At 37.8% G+C, this 22,702-nt stretch overlaps 1 protein-coding gene across 50 annotated transcripts in view; it reads right to left on the reverse strand.

Annotated features, from left to right (window-relative positions):
- trol (terribly reduced optic lobes) overlaps positions 1-22,702 on the reverse strand; it is a 960,590-nt gene that overhangs the window by 363,605 nt on the left and 574,283 nt on the right. For all 50 annotated transcript variants that reach the window (XM_070082142.1, XM_070082177.1, XM_070082160.1 and 47 more), the window contains 2 exons: positions 6,714-6,847; positions 5,534-5,627 (listed from right to left, as the gene is read on the reverse strand). In XM_070082142.1, coding sequence (XP_069938243.1) covers positions 5,534-5,627; positions 6,714-6,847 — 228 coding nt within the window. The remainder of the gene's footprint in view (positions 1-5,533; positions 5,628-6,713; positions 6,848-22,702) is intronic.

Raw genomic sequence — 22,702 nt, forward strand, 5'->3', positions numbered from 1 at the left:
TCCAGGACTCAAGTCCGGCCTGCCGGTTTCCCTGAATCCCTTCATAAATGTTACTTTGCTCACACTCCAACAGCACGTCAAGTATTAAAAACCATTTGTCTCCATTCACTCCTATCAAACACGCTCACGCATGCCTGCTGGAAGTCCAAGCCCCTCGCACACAAAACCTCCTTTACCCCCTCCCTCCAACCCTTCCTAGGCCGACCCCTACCCCGCCTTCCTTCCACTACAGACTGATACACTCTTGAAGTCATTCTGTTTCGCTCCATTCTCTCTACATGTCCGAACCACCTCAACAACCCTTCCTCAGCCCTCTGGACAACAGTTTTGGTAATCCCGCACCTCCTCCTAACTTCCAAACTACGAATTCTCTGCATTATATTCACACCACACATTGCCCTCAGACATGACATCTCCACTGCCTCCAGCCTTCTCCTCGCTGCAACATTCATCACCCACGCTTCACACCCATATAAGAGCGTTGGTAAAACTATACTCTCATACATTCCCCTCTTTGCCTCCAAGGACAAAGTTCTTTGTCTCCACAGACTCCTAAGTGCACCACTCACTCTTTTTCCCTCATCAATTCTATGATTCACCTCATCTTTCATAGACCCATCCGCTGACACGTCCACTCCCAAATATCTGAATACGTTCACCTCCTCCATACTCTCTCCCTCCAATCTGATATTCAATCTTTCATCACCTAATCTTTTTGTTATCCTCATAACCTTACTCTTTCCTGTATTCACCTTTAATTTTCTTCTTTTGCACACCCTACCAAATTCATCCACCAATCTCTGCAACTTCTCTTCAGAATCTCCCAAGAGCACAGTGTCATCGGCAAAGAGCAGCTGTGACAACTCCCACTTTGTGTGTGATTCTTTATCTTTTAACTCCACGCCTCTTGCCAAGACCCTCGCATTTACTTCTCTTACAACCCCATCTATAAATATATTAAACAACCACGGTGACATCACACATCCTTGTCTAAGGCCTACTTTTACTGGGAAAAAATTTCCCTCTTTCCTACATACTCTAACTTGAGCCTCACTATCCTCGTAAAAACTCTTCACTGCTTTCAGTAACCTACCTCCTACACCATACACTTGCAACATCTGCCACATTGCCCCCCTATCCACCCTGTCATACGCCTTTTCCAAATCCATAAATGCCACAAAGACCTCTTTAGCCTTATCTAAATACTGTTCACTTATATGTTTCACTGTAAACACCTGGTCCACACACCCCCTACCTTTCCTAAAGCCTCCTTGTTCATCTGCTATCCTATTCTCCGTCTTACTCTTAATTCTTTCAATTATAACTCTACCATACACTTTACCAGGTACACTCAACAGACTTATCCCCCTATAATTTTTGCACTCTCTTTTATCCCCTTTGCCTTTATACAAAGGAACTATGCATGCTCTCTGCCAATCCCTAGGTACCTTACCCTCTTCCATACATTTATTAAATAATTGCACCAACCACTCCAAAACTATATCCCCACCTGCTTTTAACATTTCTATCTTTATCCCATCAATCCCGGCTGCCTTACCCCCTTTCATTTTACCTACTGCCTCACGAACTTCCCCCACACTCACAACTGGCTCTTCCTCACTCCTACAAGATGTTATTCCTCCTTGCCCTATACACGAAATCACAGCTTCCCTATCTTCATCAACATTTAACAATTCCTCAAAATATTCCTTCCATCTTCCCAATACCTCTACCTCTCCATTTAATAACTCTCCTCTCCTATTTTTAACTGACAAATCCATTTGTTCTCTAGGCTTTCTTAACTTGTTAATCTCACTCCAAAACTTCTTCTTATTTTCAACAAAATTTGTTGATAACATCTCACCCACTCTCTCATTTGCTCTCTTTTTACATTGCTTCACCACTCTCTTAACTTCTCTCTTTTTCTCCATATACTCTTCCCTCCTTGCATCACTTCTACTTTGTAAAAACTTCTCATATGCTAACTTTTTCTCCCTTACTACTCTCTTTACATCATCATTCCACCAATCGCTCCTCTTCCCTCCTGCACCCACTTTCCTGTAACCACAAACTTCTGCTGAACACTCTAACACTACATTTTTAAACCTACCCCATACCTCTTCGACCCCATTGCCTATGCTCTCATTAGCCCATCTATCCTCCAATAGCTGTTTATATCTTACCCTAACTGCCTCCTCTTTTAGTTTATAAACCTTCACCTCTCTCTTCCCTGATGCTTCTATTCTCCTTGTATCCCATCTACCTTTTACTCTCAGTGTAGCTACAACTAGAAAGTGATCTGATATATCTGTGGCCCCTCTATAAACATGTACATCCTGAAGTCTACTCAACAGTCTTTTATCTACCAATACATAATCCAACAAACTACTGTCATTTCGCCCTACATCATATCGTGTATACTTATTTATCCTCTTTTTCTTAAAATATGTATTACCTATAACTAAACCCCTTTCTATACAAAGTTCAATCAAAGGGCTCCCATTATCATTTACACCTGGCACCCCAAACTTACCTACCACACCCTCTCTAAAAGTTAAATATCCAAACAAATCTTAAGTTACACCTCTAAAATTATTTACTGTAGTTCATTATGATGCTTTACTCACCAGAATTGTGGCACCAAGAAAAGCAATAAATAAAAGAAAAATTGCTTTGTTAAAAATATGCACAAAGTTAAGCAATAAAATGGTAAAATTATTCCTTAAAATATGAAATTAATATTTAAGAAGTGCAAAGTTTTTTTATAAATGTAATATTTTTTACTTTTGTATTTTCTTGATAAAAAATTTTGTTCAATCACAGATTTGTATGTAACAATTTTTCTATTTTTTGAATAAAATAATTAAAAATTATTGCATGAATGAACAGAGCATTAGAGCTCCAGCCTAATGCCATGATATATTTGTATTGCTTTAATTTTAGGTCATTCTATTCCAGTTTATCCTTTGAGAAATTTGTTGTATTTTTTATAAAGAATCTTACAAGTATGACCATCAACATTTTCCCAGGAAGTTTTACATTTTTTACATCTAGATTTTTAAAAATAAAACTATATAAAACTTTTGAATAAAGACAGAATATCACTGTTATATTTAAAAATATAAATGCCAAGACATAAATGATAAGATTCAAAGTTAATAGAGCAAAAATATATCATTAGATCTGGCCAGCATTCTAATGTTCTTTTATTAATGTAACAAATTTGAAATCTCCAAATGATTTGTTATACTCTTAAGAAAACTGCTACCTGCCAATTAGTAGCTAAACTAAGAATAATCATCAAGCTGTATAAACTCTGTACTGAATATACAAACATAATTCTAGAACTTTAAAAGCTGGAGGCCTTCATTAATAATAAAATCAATAAAGTTAAGGGTATATATATATGTAAAGAAGACTGAGATGGTTAAGCCATTCTTCACATGACCTGCTTGTAACATGACCAAGTCAGTTCCACAGACAAAGTGCAACCATTCTGATATGCAGAACTGTGTTCCCTGAGAATGTGATCCTACATGACAAAGGCTTCTCTCACCATGACAGAGTGATCCAATAAAGGAAACCTTCACCATAACTCTTTCTTGAGCTGTCTTTCCAGCAGTGCATGGGTGGCCCCGCTCTGCGACATTCCGCTAATAAGGACATTTCAAATTATGACCAAAAGTCGCTATACAGCTTCCCCGCCTGACTTTCTAATACGGTCACCATGCCTCACCCGGTTTGTTTACATTCTCTGTGAACTTTGTGAGCACTGTGTCTCTCCATTATGTCCAGAAACTTTCCAAAATTTCAAGTATTTTAAAGTTATTTCATGTTTTATATATACTGTGATAGCAACGAAATCACAGTACTTATGAATCATGGGAGTGCCTTGATGAAGGGGAAGGGCTCTTGATCCATGGAATTCAATCTACCCTCACTTTCCTTGGATCAAATATAACTACTTCCTAATTCCCTAGTGTTGAATGACCTCTATGGGTTCAGTATTTCCCCCATGAATATAATAATAACGCCTCTTGATTATTTCTCAAGTGTTAGCTATTACACTCTTTATTTGTGTGATGATTTACAAAATACCAATAAATTCTATACCAGTTCCTACATAAGTTAATTATCTTCATAAAGAACTTATTGGTGGTAAAAATATTGTACTAGTTATTCATTAATAGAGAATTTAAAAATGTTAAATTACTGCAGTATTTAATTGTCATAGCTACCTGAAACATAAGTATATGGAGGCACAAACTTAAAATGGCCTCCATTGCGGTCAGAAACTATGACACCTGGTATTCGGCTGCTGCTTGGAAAAATTCTGACTTTGGTATCCTTGGGTGTAGTCAGAGTTTCATTGCTAGAGTGAGTACGTGACCAAGACTTGAGGAAAGGGGGAAGAGAGGGAGCTGATGCGAGTGCATGGGATGGAGGAGATGCAAAAAATTTCTGAGAGGAGGCAAAAGGAACTTCTTGGGAAAGGTGTAGCTGCTGATATTGTGAAGAAACATAGAAAGATGAAGGAGGATGATGGAAGAGTTTGCGACTGGATGGGGAGACTAGTTGTGGTTGTGCTTGTGCAAACATGGCAAGATCTTGGGAGTTTACTACAATCCGTGCAGCATGGATAGGGAGGAAGAGAGAGGTCATTAGTGCTTCACTAACACTAACCAATCATCAATATCATGCTTCACAATTAGGTAACATAAAGCTTGCATAATTTAAGAGTACACACAAAAAGGTATCTTAAGAGCATGTGTCTTGGTGTAATTAATTATCTTTGTGTATGTATATGCATATGAATGTATGTGTGTGTATGTGTGTGTGTGTGTGTGTGTGTGTGTGTGTGTGTGTGTGTGTGTGTGTGTGTGTGTGTGTGTGTGTGTGTGTGTGTGTGTGTGTGTGTGTACATATGTATATATATATATATATATATATATATATATATATATATATATATATATATATATATATATATATATATATATATATATATATATATATATATATATATATATATATATAAAGGTTTTTCTTTTTAAATTTAGTAATTTATGTGGGAGAAAGGGTTACTAGCCCCTTGCTCCCAGCATTTTAGTTACCTTGTATGACACACATGGCTTACGGAGGCCACAAGGCTAGGAGGGAGTGAATGTGGCAAGCAGCAAGTTGACATCACAATCAGATTGTATACACAAATATAACAATGTTTAATATTATTTGAAAGTGAAAACTTAATGGAAAATATTAGGTAATTATTCTTAGTTAAAAAATGTAATTAGATAGGAAAAGAGGTTCCAAGCTCAAAACACTCAACTTGCAATTTTCAAGAACACATTAATGACATAAGTAAGGGACCTACTGCAAAACATATCAATGCATATATTAAAATTTGATAGATATTCAAATTTTAAGAAAGCTTAACACATTGGCCACTCTTAGTAAAATGTACATACTGTGCATATAACCAAAATATTACATAAAATCAATGCAAAGTATTTCAAGTGAGACAAACTCTTACATGGAGTAACCTGGAGATATACAGATTTCCTTCTTCCTGGAGTTGTTAATGACACACCTTGTGCTTCACAGAAGTATGTACCAGAGTGTTCTACCTGAAACCAATGCAACATTTTATAGAAAATAAAGATTTCTATATATGTATACAAATAGCAATCTATGAAATTCACAAACATATGATCCAATGAAATATGCTAAACTCCTTTTTAAAAGAAAAAGGAATTTAATCATTGTTTCCAACAAAAACTTGAAAAAGTTTGTATCACTTTCCTCATAAAACAATAATGATTTTTACAAATTTCATTTTTATATTTTCTTTCTTTTGGTTAGTACCATATAAAAGCATTACAGAATACAATATATGGTATAAGTTATTTATATTCATATTCCATTGATTCAATAAAGATACAAAAACGTTATGTTATAATAATGACATCAAAATATTTATCACTAGACAATTCTTCACTAACACTTTTATCTTTGTTCTCCAAAACAAGGTTTCTTTATTCTTAATCTAAAATTATTCATCTTTCCACCATGGTGACATCATATTAAAAATATTAATATGATAAAATCAGACTGCTGAGGTGTGATGAACAGTTTGAGGGGAAAACAAGTGATTGCATGCATTTATAGAGAGACTGTCTATTTATTGTGCAAGCTGGTGAAAACAGCCAGACTGGTATGGAAATAAGACACTATGCACAATCATAATATTTACTAAAGGAGATGGTTTCATCAATTTATCATGTTAGGATTGATGAAGTCACGATTAGTGAAATGTCTCCTTCAATTAGTATATTGATTGTACATATGCATCTTATACCCAGAATCTGTCAGTATTAACATACCTATACTCATACAAACACCCTGATATCATTGTAAAAGCCAAAGGCTAATGGCCACTTTATACTATACAGTACAGTGGACCCCCGGTTAACGATATTTTTTCACTCCAGAAGTATGTTCAGGTGCCAGTACTGACCGAATTTATTCCCATAAGGAATATTGTGAAGTAGATTAGTCCATTTCAGACCCCCAAACATACACGTACAAACGCACTTACATAAATACACTAACATAATTGGTCACATTCGGAGGTAATCGTTATGCGGGGGTCCACTGTATTTTTAATATGTATAGATAGCTCTCTTTTTATTATGATCAAATCATTGACTTACTTGTATATTAGGCATAGTTAGGCGACCACGAATATCAGTAGTTCCCGGAGGCAATGGACGGTTTCCATCTCTTACCCATACTACAGGGGCTCTTATTGTGCCTTCGTCACGACACTGGAACACCACTTCACGACCTGTCGTGTTTAAATGGAGATTGAGCTGGTAACAATTAGCATAGTTATGTTATATGTTCTTAATTTTTAATTACAAATATTGAATGATGAAATGCTGTTGCAATAATTAAATTCAACAAAATATTATTAAATGTCATTTTCACATACTATAATATAATAAGTTACTTACTTGAGTCAACATTAATAAGTGTTAACATGAAGAATAATAAAATACTCAATATAATTCTTATTGTAATCTGAACCTACTTGGAAAAATATGTACAGCTGACCGTTACATTACACAGATTTCTTTGCCACATATTGGTTATTGCACCACTGAAAAATTGCGGCACAATTTTATACAACACTTCGTAAAATTAACTTTACACAGTTCTGTTTGCGGGCATGGAAAAAATTTCCCCAACTCAAGTTGCCATCTTGTTGTGGGTCAGTGAGGGAGACCTCCCACCATCCCTTGCCACCCCCAACATTCCTGCCACCACCATCCCAGCCTTTGTGAATACGTGTTCAGTTCCATTCTGTCTTAGGAGCTAGCTGTGTTTGTAAATTGTGTTTTGATCTTTTAGTTACTATATCTTGTATCTGCTAAGCAATCATGGCACCCAGCAGGCATATTAGTGTTGCTGAAAGTGGCAAGAAAAGGTATAAGTGTTTAAGTCGTAGAGTTAATGAACAAAATAGAGATATTATACAAGACATAGCCTGTTGCCATAATGAAGCATCTCTGTGCAATTAGAAAAGAATGAGGTAAATATATGAGTTTGTGTGATGAATAACTAACTGACTGACTGACTGACTTGACTGATTCACTGACTGACTGACTTGACTGATTTATTGACTGAATGACTTGACTGATTTACTGACTGACTTAACTGATTTACTGACTGACGTGACTGATTTACTGATTGACTGACTTGACTGATTTGACTGATTTAAAGTTAGACTTTCACTGAAGAGGACCCTGAAATGGTGTCGAGAGAAGCTGATACCTTACCATCAGTTGTATAATGCACTGCAAGGTAAAATAGAACAGAATTCCGTTACAGAATTTATGCACACTCCAGTACAACTATCGACTTCAGTACCAGAACCTCTACCATCCACCTCAGCCCAGTAGGACCACAACATAACTCTCCACTCTCTTCACAATCATCCACAAACACCAGCACCCACAATTTAAGGTAAGAAATACTATTATTTCTGTTGCATTTGTAGTCTTAAGCAGTAAAAACAACATAATACATCATGACTATGAACTACAATTACATATTCACTTTTATTTTTGTAAGAGCTGGAGGTCTAAAAAAAAGTGGTTTTGCTTTTTTCAGGGGCTCCCAGGAGCATAACCCTGTTTTTCCCATAAGTTCTTCAGTTTATCTAACACGAATTTACCTAACACAGCATTTTCGGGAACGTAACTACAGTGTAATGTAACATTCTACTGTATATAAAATCTAAGAAGTGGAACACAAAACTAAAATGATACAACTTTTCTAGAAATAATCATACAAAAACTACCATAAAAAAGTTTTTAAATATCCTAATGTATCATTCAAGATGAATGATGGGTTGCATTTGCAAATACATCTCAGTAAAGAATAATCTCTTATATAATCAGTAACTTATACAAAACAATGTGATGGTATATGGAAGAATATTTTTAACCAGAGGTTAAGGCTGAGACACAGAAGTTATTAGCATTATGTACACTATAGTACTGGCCATCAGCTAAATGTTTTTATATTAAAATACAGTGGAACCTCGGATTACGAACGTCCCACCATGCAAACTTTTCATGATACGAATCATCATTCAGTCGATTTTTTGCTTCTGGATATTAATGAAATTTCAGGATGCATATTTCCCCCTCAAGGGAGATTCCTTAAATAAGTAAATAAATAAATTAAATACTATTTATTTCTTTGCAAAGATTACAATGTGTGCTTACAAATCATAATATGATTGGAGCAAAGAAAGCCACTATCATACCGAGGAATTTCGGGCAGACTTAACCTAATACTTAAGTCTAGACATGTAAAAAGTAGTGGTTACCAATGTTTCGCTGATGGTGGTGCCAACTACTGGCAGCCTTTTGAAATTTCTCCTTACTGTTATTATTATTATCATTAGTATTATTATTAATACTATTATATTGTATTATTATTATTATTATTATAATAATTATTATTATTATTAGTATGTACGTGGTGAGGGGCTATTGATCTAGGGAGTTGGATCTATGTTCCAGTTCCCTAAATTAAGCCTGAATACCTTCCATCCCCTCCCCCCTTCCCCACAAGTGCTTCCCCATTATAATACTAATAATATAATATTATAATAATAATAATACATATAATAATAATACAGTGGAACCTCAAATATCAAACTGCTCCCAACTCAATCAATTATGTAAGTGTATTTTTGTAAGTGCTTTTAAAAGTGTATTTTTGAGGGTCTGAAATGAACTAATCTAATTTACATTATTCCTGATGGGAATAAATTTGTTCGGTAACGGCACTCGAACAGCCGTCTGGAATTAAGAAAGTTCGATATTTGAGGTTCCACTAATAATAATGTACTATAATAATAATTATAATCATAGACAGCTTTGAAAGGCCGTCACTAGATGGCAGTGAATACCACAACAATGAGGGAGTGGTTAAGGACGCCGCCACTTGTCACACAATGACATATGTATTTTATTCATTCTAGAGTACATATCAGGTTTCTATGTTATTTATATTGTTGATTATGTCATATTAGATCAACTGTGATAGATAAATAAGCCATAGAGTTGATATTACCGTCATATTTTGTCCTGTCTCAAAACACTAAATTCTCCTCTGCCACCAGCACCATTACATAGAGACATACATAATGAGTAGAGCTGATATTAGCACTATATTGAAGTGTATTTTTCCTGCCTCTGAGAGCAGGAATTCCGCCGGAATACATTAATGTCTTTTCAATTAATTTAAATGAGGAAAATTGACTCAGCATACGAACAAATCAGGATATGAACAAGGTCATGGAACAGTTTAAGTTCGTAAGCCAAGGTTCTACTGTATGCTCCCAAATCACAACCCTTCACTTACATTCATAATACACAATTTAAAACAAAATAAACATTCAATAAAGTTGGGTTCGGATTAAAACAATTTTTTTTTTTTTTGTAATATGAATATTTTGTGAGTTTGTCTACTCACCTACCTGGAAATTAAATAGAAGTACAGTATGTTTTGTATTCTATTATTTTTCTTTCTTGTTACAAAGCTTATCTCATTAAAATCTATCATTAAATTGCCTCTTTAATTTGCATTTATTATATTATTATTATTATTTTTTTTATTATCACACTGGCCGATTCCCACCAAGGCAGGGTGGCCCGAAAAAGAAAAACTTTCACCATCATTCACTCCATCACTGTCTTGCCAGAAGGGTGCTTTACACTACAGTTTTTAAACTGCAACATTAACACCCCTCCTTCAGAGTGCAGGCACTGTACTTCCCATCTCCAGGACTCAAGTCCGGCCTGCCGGTTTCCCTGAACCCCTTCATAAATGTTACTTTGCTCACACTCCAACAGCACGTCAAGTATTAAAAACCATTTGTCTCCATTCACTCCTATCAAACACGCTCACACATGCCTGCTGGAAGTCCAAGCCCCTCGCACACAAAACCTCCTTTACCCCCTCCCTCCAACCTTTCCTAGGCCGACCCCTACTTAGCCTTCCTTCCACTACAGAGTGATACACTCTTGAAGTCACTCTGTTTCGCTCCATTCTCTCTACATGTCCGAACCACCTCAACAACCCTTCCTCAGCCCTCTGGACAACAGTTTTGGTAATCCCGCACCTCCTCCTAACTTCCAAACTACGAATTCTCTGCATTATATTCACACCACACATTGCCCTCAGACATGACATCTCCACTGCCTCCAGCCTTCTCCTCGCTGCAACATTCATCACCCATGCTTTACACCCATATAAGAGCATTGGTAAAACATTATAAGTAATGAAAAACTTTTGGAAATGAGCATACAAGTAACTGTACACAGATCATGTTATGAACACACACAAGTACTGCATTTCAATCATTCTTCTTTGTCATACACATCTGAATGTTATTAAATTATAATTTCTTTCTTGAAAAATGCTTAAGATAATACTAAACATGTTGACCTTTCTGAGAATTCCAACAACTGTACTAAACAGCATGCATCTGCATTCAGTAAAATTGGTGCTTGATTACTGCAAATTTAAGGCAATCTTATGAATGTGGTAAAAACTCAGAAATGTTACACAGCTCAAGCAAGTTTCCAAGAGGAGGTAGAAAAGGACAGGACAGATTATCATAGGATAACCAGAATTACATACAGGAGGGCCTTGGTTAACTGCACTTTGTTAATACAGACATTACAAATTATACCCAAAAATTCATTAATAAGGCTCTTGATTCAATACCACGGCCTGAGCTGGCTGGGCATCTGTGTCTTTCTCTCAGTTTGTTTACATCCTCCATAAACTCCATGTCTCTCTCTCGATTCTGTCTGGAAACTTTTCAAAGTTTCAAGTGTTTTTAAGTTACTGCATATTTTATATATACATATAGTAGTCCCCCCAAATTCAGGGGGTTATGTTCCAAAACCACCCGTGAATTTGGAAAAAAACGCGAATTCTGGTTGCAGTTAAAAAATGCCCATAAATGCCTATTTTTTATAGTTTAAGCCCTAAATATGTCCCCAAAACACTTTAATTTAATTTCAAACTCAGCTTTGTACATCACCCTTGAAAAAAAAAAAAGAATGTAAAGATAAACCAGTATACAGTACTGTACAGTGGACCCTTAGTTATCGGCTATAATCCATTCCAAAAGGTCGGCCTAAAACTGAAATGGCTGAAAACCGAAATTATTGTAAATCCAATTACAGTGGACCCCCGGTTAACGATTTTAATCCGTGCAAGAGGGGTAATCGTTATGCGAAATAATCGTTATGTGAATGAATTTTCCCCATAAGAAATAATGGAAATAAAATTAATCCGTGCAAGACACCCAAAAGTATGAAAAAAAAATTTTTTTACCACATGAAATGTTAATTTTAATACACACAAACTGAAAAAGGCATGCACACTTACATGACACTTACTTTTATTGAAGATCTGGTGATGATTGATGGGATGGGAGGAGGGGAGAGCATTATCTTCTTACTGTTTAGAAGGGGAATCCCCTTCCATTAGGACTTGAGGTAGCAAGTCCTTTTCCGGGGTTACTTCCCTTCTTCTTTTAATGCCACTAGGACCAGCTTGAGAGTCACTGGACCTCTGTCGCACAACAAATCTGTCCATAGAGCTCTGTACCTCCCGTTCCTTTATGATTTGTCTAAAATGGGCCACAACATTGTCATTGAAATAGTCACCAGCACGGCTTGCAACAGCTGTGTCAGGGTGATTTTCATCCATAAAGGTTTGCAGTTCAACCCACTGTGCACACATTTCCTTAATTTTTGAAGTAGGCACAATGGATTCCACAACTGGCATAGGCATCTCAGGGTTAGCCCCAAACCCTTCAAAATCTTTCTTAATTTCCATACTAATTCTCACCCTTTTTACCACAGGGTTGGCACTAGAAGCTTTCTTGGGGCCCATGGTCACTTATTTTCCAGAAACAGCACCGAAAACACTGTAATAATACGAAATATTCCGATTGTATGCTTGGATGTTATTGCGGAGGCTGGCTGGTAAACAATGCCACCGGCGGAACATGTGAGCGTGGCTCAGGCCGCACATTGGAAGCGTCTCGGACGAAAATCGGTAAGCGGGTTTTTAAGCGGTATGCGAGGCAAAATTTTTGCAATTAAAGTAAGCGGTATGCGAAATAATCGCTATGTGATGCCATCGTTATGCGGGGGTCCACTGTAATTCCTTTCTGACATCCAAAAATATTAGCAAAAAATACATTTTTTAAACAATGAGAAAACAATGAGTACATTCATTACTTACCTTAAAATATCTGTAGTCTTAATGTAGGGCAAGAAGTGAGTAGTATTTATTTGTAAGAAAGTCAGTGTAGGCAGCGGTAGATGTAGGTACAGTACATGTATGTAGCCCCCCCAGGGCTACATACACAGCCATATTATTACCATGTTCATAGAGTTTAATCGTTTCTAACAACTACCTTTAGATGCCATCATAAACAAAGGGAGAAGCAATGAATAATTCATGCCGAGAACTGTAAATAAACGCATATGAAGGGCAGTTACTGGGCCAGACGCCAGATTCACAGTTTTCTCTAATGCTGAATCGGAGAAAACGTAATATTTACTCTCCACCTGGCTCTCCACTCGATAGCATATAAACATTGCATGTTTATATGCTATATGCTATTTAACATGTTTCTTATATAATTTTGAAGACAATATCATAGATGGATTAATGAAAATGTCTATATTAACCTAAAATAAGACATTTAATGTGCCCAAGAGTGATTATTATTAAACATACATCGCATATAAACACTGCGAGTTTTTATATACTATGTAATGTGTTTCTTTGGACCCATGGTGGCTCATTTTGCAGTTGCACTGAATAAACAATGGATTATAATGAAATGTTTGGATGAATGCGCAGAATCTTGCTCACTCACCCAGAGAGGCAGCCAGACCGACTCATGAATGCAGCATGCCTGCTACACTCCCTGCCTTCCTGCTACACTCCCTGCATGCCTGCTACACTCCATGCCTTCCTGCTAAACTCCCTGCATGCCTGCTACACTCCCTGCCTTCCTGCTACACTCCCTGCATGCCTGGTACACTCCTTGCCTCTATGCCTGCCTGCCTTAAATTCTATCGTGTTTCTTAATTTCTTTACCAAAGGAACTTTATTAGGAACTTTCTTTAGGGCCATGGTTACTTATTTTGCAGTTGCACTTAATCAATAACCAACAAAAACAATGGATTATAATGAAATGTTTGGATGAATGAGCAGAAGCTTCCTCACTCGCCCAGAGACACAGCCACACTGACTCAGGAACATGCGAACGGCTGGCGGCCGGGTTCAATACGGCCGATAAGCGAAATAATGGCCGATAACCAGAGGCTGAAAAACCAGCCGATAAGAGGAATGGCCGACAACCAAGGGTCCACTGTACTGCTATGTCTCCCGCAGTGCTAGAATGTAAAGTACCGTTGTTACCCCATTATTTTTGTTATTAACACATTGGCCGATTCCCACTAAGGCAGGGGGGGCCCGAAAAAGAAAAACTTTCATCACCATTCACTCCATCACTGTCTTGCCAGAGGGGTGCTTTATGCTACAGTTATAAAACTGCAACATTAACACCTCTCCTTCAGAGTGCAGATACTGTACTTCCCATCTCCAGGACTCAAGTCCGGCCTGCTGGTTTCCCTGAATCCCTTCATGTTACTTTGCTCACACTCCAACAGCACGCCAAGTATTAAAAACCATTTGTCTCCATTCACTCCTATCAAATACGCTCACGCATGCTTGCTGAAAGTCCAAGCCCCTCGCACACAAAACCTCCTTTACCCCCTCCCTCCAACCCTTCCTTGGCCAACCCCTACCCTGCCTTCCCTCCACTACAGATTTACACACTCTTGAAGTCATTCTGTTTTGTTCCATTCTCTCTATGTGTCCGAACCACCTCAACAATCTCTCCTCAGCCCTCTGGATAATAGTTTTGGTAATCCCACACCTTCTCCTAATTTCCACACTACGAATTCTCTGCATTATATTCGCACCACACACTGCCCTCAGACATGACATCTCCATTGCCTCCAGCCTCCTCCTCGTTGCAACATTCATCACCCATGCTTCACACCCATACAAGAGTGTTGGTACAACTACACTCTCATACATTCCTTTCTTTTACTTCCACGGACAAAGTTCTTTGTCTCCACAGACTCCATAGTGCACCACTCACCCTTTTACCCTCATCAATTCTATGATTCACCTCATCCTTCATAGACCCATCTGCTGACACGTCCACTCCTAAATATCTGAATACATTCACCTCCATACTCCCTCCCTCCAATCTGATACCCAATCTTTCGCCGCCTAATCTTTTTGTTATCCTCATCACCTTACTCTTTCCTATATTCACTTTTAATTTCCTTCTTTTATATACCCTACCAAATTCATCCACCAACCTCTGCAACTTCTCTTCAGAATCTCCCAAAAGCACAGTGTCATCAGCAAAGAGCAACTGAGACAACTCCTACTTTGTGTTTGATTCTTTATCTTTTAACTCCACACCTCTTGTCAAGACCCTCGCATTCACTTCTCTTACAACCCTATCTATAAATATACAGTGGACCCCCGCATAACGATTACCTCCGAATGCGACCAATTATGGAAGTGTATTTATGTAAGTGCATTTGTATGTGTATGTTTGGGGGTCTGAAATGGACTAATCTATTTCACAATATTTCTTATGGGAACAAATTCGGTCAGTACTGGCACCTGAACATACTTCTGGAGTGAAAAAATATCGTTAACCGGGGGTCCACTGTATTGAATAACCATGGTGACATCACACATCCTTGTCTAAGGCCTACTTTTACTGGGAAATAATCTCCCTCTCTCCTACATACTCTAACATGAGCCTCACTATCCTTATAAAAACTCTTCACTGCTTTCAGTAACCTACCTCCTATACCATACACCTGCAACATCTGCCACATTGCCCCCTTATCCACCCTGTCATATGCCTTTTCCAAATCCATAAATGCCACAAAAACCTCTTTACCTTTATCTAAATACTGTTCACCTATATGTTTCACTGTAAATACTTGGTCTACACACCCCCTACCTTTCCTAAAGCCTCCTTGTTCATCTGCTATCCTACTCTCCGTCTTACTCTTATTCTTTCAATAATAACTCTATCGTACACTTTACCAGATACATGTATACTCAACAGAGCATACCTGGTAAAGCACTCTCTTTTATCCCCTTTGCCTTTATGCAAAGGAACTATGCATGCTCTTTGCCAATCCCCAGGTATCTTACCCTGTTCCATACATTTATTAAATAATAATACCAACCACTCCAAAACTATATCCCCACCTGCTTTTAACATTTCTATCTTTATCCCATCAATCCCGGCTGCCTTACCCCCTTTCATTCATCCCACTGCTTCATGAACTTCCCCCACACTTACAACTGGCTCTTCCTCACTCTTACAAGATGTTATTTCTCCTTCCCTATACATGAAATCACAGCTTCCCTATCCTCATCAACATTTAACAATTCCTCAAAATATTCCCTCCATCTTCCCGATACCTCTAACTCTCCATTTAATAACTCTCCTCTCCTATTTTTAACTGTCAAATACATGTGTTCCCTAGGCTTCCTCAACTTATTAATCTCACTCCAAAACTTTTTCTTATTTTCAACAAAATTTGCTAATAACATCTCACCCACTCTCTCATTTGCTCTCTTTTTACATATGTACTGTAATTCGTGCAAGCCCATTTTCTTTGGTATACTGTAATTAATGTAATCCCATTTTCTTTGGTATATGTACGGTAAATATACAGTAATAATTTAAATTATATTTTTCTCAATACAGTGGACCCCCAGTTTTAGGCCGGTGCAGAAATCGGCCAATTCGGAAATTGAGCACTTTTTTCGGCAAAATTTCCACCCGGATTGCGTGGATCCTCTGAGAAATAATTGGTATGAGACACATCCACCTGACTGCCGGAAGCAATACCTCACGCGTATCACAGTCTCTCTCATCCAGTAAGGAGTACTCATCACCTTCATCCATTGCTTTTTGTGCTTTCTTCATTGTTTTTGTGCTATTTTTTGTTTATTGAGTGTGAAATAAGCCACCATGGGGCCAAATAAAGTTCAGAGTGCCAGCCCTTTGGTAAAGAAGGTAAGAAACATAATAAAACTCATGAGAGAAGTTACAGCAAAATATGAAAGTGGCGTACATGTGGCAGAGCTCACCAGGATGTATGGGAAATCTACATCAACAATCAGTTCCATCTTGTTGAAGAAAGCAGAAATCAAGGAAGCTGATGTTGTGAAAGGTGTAACTATGCTAATGAAATAGAGGTCTCAAACAATCAAGGATGTGGAGAAGTTGTTGTTGGTGTGGGTCAACAAGAAACAATTAGTGGGAGACAGTGTTTCGGAGGGGATAACTTGAGAGAAAGCAAAGCAACTGCATGCGGATCTTGTAAAGAAAATGCCGGGAACGAGTGCTGCTGTTAGTGAATTTAAGGCCAGCAAAGGCTGGTTCAACAGATTCAAGAAGTGAAGCGGCCTACGCAGTGTGGTAAGGCATGGCAAGGCTGCAAGTTCTGATAAACGTCCTGCCAAATCATTCATTGATGAATTCAAGGAGTATGTAGAGGCTGAAGGATTCCTCCCCCAACAAGTGTTCATTTGTGACGAAACAGGCCTCTTTTGAAAGAAAATGCCAAACAGGACCTACATCACGCAGGAGGAAAAGGCACTGCCAGGACACAAGCCTATGAAGGATAGGCTAACTCTTTTGTTGTGTGGTAATGCTAGTGGGGATTTCAAAGTGAGGCCTTTACTGGTGTATCACTCTGAAAATCCCAGTGTGTTCAAGAAAAACAATATCGTCAAGAGTAAATTGTGTGCGATGTGGAAAGCTAATAATAAGGCATGAGTCACGAGGCTAATTTTCCTTGACTGGGTCCATGAAGTGTTTGGCCCGAGTGTGAAGAAACACCTCCTGGAAGATAAACTGCCACTTAAGTGCCTCCTGGTAATGGACAATGCTCCTACTCATCCTCCAGACTTGGAAGGCCTATTGTATGAGTAGTATATTATCATCACAGTGAAGTTCTTGCCCTCTAATACCACTCCTCTCATCCAGCCCATGGACCAGCAAGTCATTTCAAACTTCAAAAAACTGTACACCAAAGCAATGTTTCAAAGGTGCTTTGAAGTGATCTCAGACACTGAATTGACCCTAAGAGAGTTCTGGGGGGATCACTTCAATATCCTCAACTGCATAACTCTTATAGATAAGGCTTGGCAAGGAGTGACTTCCAGGACTTTGAACTCTGCTTGAAGAAAATTGTGGCCAGAATGTGTCCAAGAGTAGAATTTTGAAGGGTTTGAGGCTGACCCTGAGGACCCTATGCCTACTGTGGAATCTATTGTGGCACTGGAAAAGTCCAAGGGGTTGGAAGCGAGTGGCCAGGATGTGGAAGAGTTGGTGGAGGACCACAGGGAAGAGCTAACCAATGAAGAGCTGTAACACCTTCAACTGGAACAGCAACAGACCGCAGCTGAGGATATTGCTTCGGAGGAGGAAGAGAGGGAGGAGAATGTGCTTTCTTCAACGATTAAGGACATTTGTGCAAAGTAGAGGGAGGTGCAATGTTTTGCGGAGAATTTTCACCCTAACAAAGCTGTTGCAAGCAGTGTATGCAACATGTTCAATGAAAATGTCTTGTCCCATTTTAGGCAAATCTTACAGAAATGCCAGAAACAGACTTCTCTGGACTGATTTTTTGTGTGACAGGGGTACAGTGACTCTCAAGATGGTCATAGTGGCAGTAAAAGACAAAGAATGGAAGTAACCCCAGAAAGGGCTTTGATACCTGAAGCCCATATGGAAGGGGATTCCCCTTCCAAACAATAAACTCTCCTCCCTCTCCCCTCCTCGCTTTCTTCCATATGCTAACAAGAGTCTTCAATAAAGGTATGTAATGTTCATTTATTATTAACCCTTTCAGGGTCCGTCCCGTAGATCTACGGCTTTACGTTCAGGGTCCAAACCGTAGATCTACGCCATGAGCTCAGCTCACTCTGATAAACTGTGAGTGGTACATTTGGGCCTAGATATGAGAGAATACATCTATGTGGTATGTGTGCACCACATAAAACAGATCCTGCAACACACTGTGTATAATGAGAGAAAAAAAATGAAATCATGATTTTTCGATTAAAACAGCAACTTTGCAGTGTTTTTTCGTATGTTTTTTATAGATGTATTTGCGATTTCTTGGTCTCATTTGATAAAATGGAAGACATATTACAGAAATAGAGATGATTTTGATTGGTTTTAGCACTGGAAATGGCTTGAAACTGACCTCAAAGTAGCGGAAATGTTAAATTTTTGCCGATATTCAAGAGTAAACAAACGACCTCACACATCTAATACACGTCAGCTGGTGGGTCTAATATACATTCACAAATATGGTGATGATATTTATACAATTATTACAGTATTGCATAACAGTAAATCTTCTATTTTTTGGTGTGAATAAAAATTCATTATGTGAATAAAAAATCAAAATGGAATTTATTTGTAAAGCCTCAAAACATAACTAATGAACAGAGGAAATGTTAGTTTAGTGCCAGGAATGCCTACATTGTTCATTCTGGACCCTATTTTGAAATTGGAATATTTTGAACTTTGTGTTAAATTGGCCAAATTAACAATTTCCGATCACTTTATTTTGTAGTTGAAACAGTTGACTTGGCGATTTCTTGTGCTCAATCGATAGAATAGAAGTAATACTAGTGAAATAGCTAAGAATTTGGTTGATTGGAATAATGTAATTGGCCTAAAATGGGAGTCAAAGTCGGCAAAATCGCCGATTCGTAAATGTCGCTGACACATCAAAATTCGCGAGAGCATAATTTCGTCAATTTTCCACCAAATTTCGTACTTTTTGTTTTATTACCTTTACAAAAAGATTCTCTACGATTTCATAAGAAAAAATAACAAATTTTTTTTTTGAAAATTCTTGGACACTGGTGCGTGACTCCAGATTTGGGCCTTGGACCCTGAAAGGGTTAAATTTAGAGCTTTATATTTATTTCTCATTGTTTTCGGTAGTAAAACTGTAGTTATTCTTGAAAAAAATTATTTTTTTATTAATATTTTTGCATGTCTGGAATGGATTAATTGGATTTACATTATTTCTTATGGCCATTTTGGATTTAGGCCAACCTTCTGGAATGGATTAATTACGAAAATCAGGGGTCTACTGTATTCAGCATTAAAACACATAAAAAATTATACATTGCCATGAAAAAAGCCCAAAGAATTTTGCAACTCTGTGGGTATTTCCACGAACAATTATTAGTTAGGTTCCAAGGAAAAATCCATGAATTACTGAAGCCGCAAATATGCGGTTCTGAATTCGAGGGGGTCCACTATACTTTTATTTTCTGTTAAAATGGCATCTAAGCATAGTTGTGATAAAAAAGAGTAGTTGTAAGGCTCTTATTTTAAGTGCAAAGTTAGAAACGATTAAACTCAGTGAGCAAGTATGTCTATGGCTGAGACAATACTGATAATTGTACTGATAACTATACTTATGTGTACCTGTACCAAAATAAACTTACACACTGTACTGGCATGCAGGTGCATTAAAATCACTATCTGGCATCATTACAAAGTAGGAGTAACTATGCCAGGCTAGGAAGTAGCTATGAGTATCTCACTAGTATTGAAGACACAATAACATAAGAAATATAATAATAATAATAATAATAATAATAATAATAATAGTCACTCTGGAGCACTTTAAATGTCATATATTACGTTATTATAGGCATTTTCATTAATATATCTAAGACGTGTTTTTCAGAATTATATAAGAAAAAATCTACATATCATATGAACATAATATAACCATGCTAGAACAAAGTGGCATAAATGTGAGGTGTGGTAGCCAGGCAGTTTGGAGGAGTGTACGGCAGGAGTTACAATAAGATGTTCTGTCTAGTCCAATACCACCAGAGAAACTGCATATACTGTATTACTGGGGCCAACTAGAGAAAAACACTCCTTTCATATGCCTTCACTCATAAGTAGTGTCATTCACTCTCAAAAGGGTGTGTTGCATGAGCCTGGGAGTGTTGCTGTTATACAGGCTACTGCATTAATATGTAAAGATAATTTGTACATAATGTACTATGTTTGTATTGTGGGAAAAATGCTCCATAATTTTTTGTTTTAACACAATAGCAATTTCCTACTGAGGCAGGGTGACCCAAAAAGAAAGAAAATCCGAAAAGAAAGAAAAAACTTTCATCATCATTCAACACTTTCACTATCACTCATACATAATCAATGTTTTTGCAGAGGTACTCAGGCACAACAGCTTAGACGTCCCACCAAACTGCCAAAATCCCAAATCCCTCCTTTAAAGTGCTGGCATTGTAATTCCTATTTCCATGACTCAAAGTCCGGCTAACCAGTTTCCCTGGACCCCTTCACAAACTATTACCCAACTCACACTCCAACAGCTCATCAGGCCCCAAAAACTATTTGTCTCCATTCACTCCTATCTAACATGCTCACAAAATCTTCTTTACCCCCTCCTCAAACCTTTTTGGGGATGACCCCTACCCCTCCTTCCTTTCCCTACAGATTTATACGCTCTCCAAGTCATTCTATTTTGATCCATTCTCTCTAAATGGCCCAATTACCTCAACAACCCCTCTTCAGCCCTCTGACTAATACTTTTAGTAACTCCACAACTCCTCCTAATTTCCACACTGCGAATTCTCTGCATAATATTTACACCACACATTGCCCTTAGACAGGATATCTCCACTGCCTCCAGGCGCCTCCTCGCTGCAGCATTTACAACCCAAGCTTCACACCCATATAAGAGTATTGGTACCACTATACTTTCATACAGTCCTTTCTTTGCCTTCATGGATAACGTTTTTGTCTCCACAGATATCTCAATGCACCACTCACCTTTTTTCCTCCATCAATTCTATGGTTAACCTCATTCTTTATAAACCCATCTGCTGAAAAGTCAACTCCCAAATATCTGAAAATATTTACTTCTTCCATACTCCCTCTCTCCAATATGATATCCAATTTTTGTTTATCTAAATTATTTGATACCCTCATCACTTTACTCTTATCTATGTTCACTTTCAACTTTCTACCTTTACACACACTCCCAAACTCATCCACTAACATTTACAACTTTTCTTTAGAATCTCCCATAAGCACAGTATCATCAGCAAAAAGTAACTGTGTCACCTCCCATTCTGTACTTGCTTCCCCATAATTTAATCCCACCCCTCTCCCCAACACCCTAGTATTTACTTCTTTTACAACCCCATCTATAAATATATTAAACAACCATGGTGATATTACACATCCTTGACTAAGACCTACTTTCACCAGGAAGTAATCTCCCTCTCTCCTACATACCCTAGCATAAGCCTCACTATCCTCATAGAAACTCTTTACAGCATTTAGTAACTTACTACCTATTCAATACACTTGCAACATCTGCCACATTGTTCCCCTATCCACTCTATCATATGCCTTTTCTAAATCCATAAATGCAATGAAAACTTCCCTACCTTTATCTAAATACTGTTCACATATAAGCGTCTATGTAAACTCTTGATCTACACATCCTCTACCCACTCCAAAGCCTCCTTGCTCATCTGCAATCCTACTCCAATAATAACCCTACTGTACACTTTACCTGGTATACTCTGTAAACTTATTCCCCTATAATTTTTACAATCTCTTTTGTCCCCCTTCCCTTTATATAAAGGAACTATACACACTCTGCAAATCTTTAGGTACCTTCCCCTCCTTCATACATTTATTAAGCAAAAATACCAACCACTCTAATGTCCCTGTTTTTAATATTTCTGTCATGATCTCACCAGTTCCAGCTGCTTTATCCCCTTTCATTCTACATAATGCCTCACGTACCTCCCCCACACTCACATCCTGCTCTTCTTCACTCCTAAAAGATGTTATTCCTCCCTGGCCATTGCATGAAATTACTGCCTCCCTTTCTTCATCAACATTTAAAAGTTCCTCAAAATATTCCTGCCATCTACCCAATACCTC

This window comes from Cherax quadricarinatus, chromosome 7 (assembly GCF_038502225.1).
Source record: "Cherax quadricarinatus isolate ZL_2023a chromosome 7, ASM3850222v1, whole genome shotgun sequence".
NCBI classification, from domain to species: Eukaryota; Metazoa; Arthropoda; class Malacostraca; order Decapoda; family Parastacidae; genus Cherax; species Cherax quadricarinatus.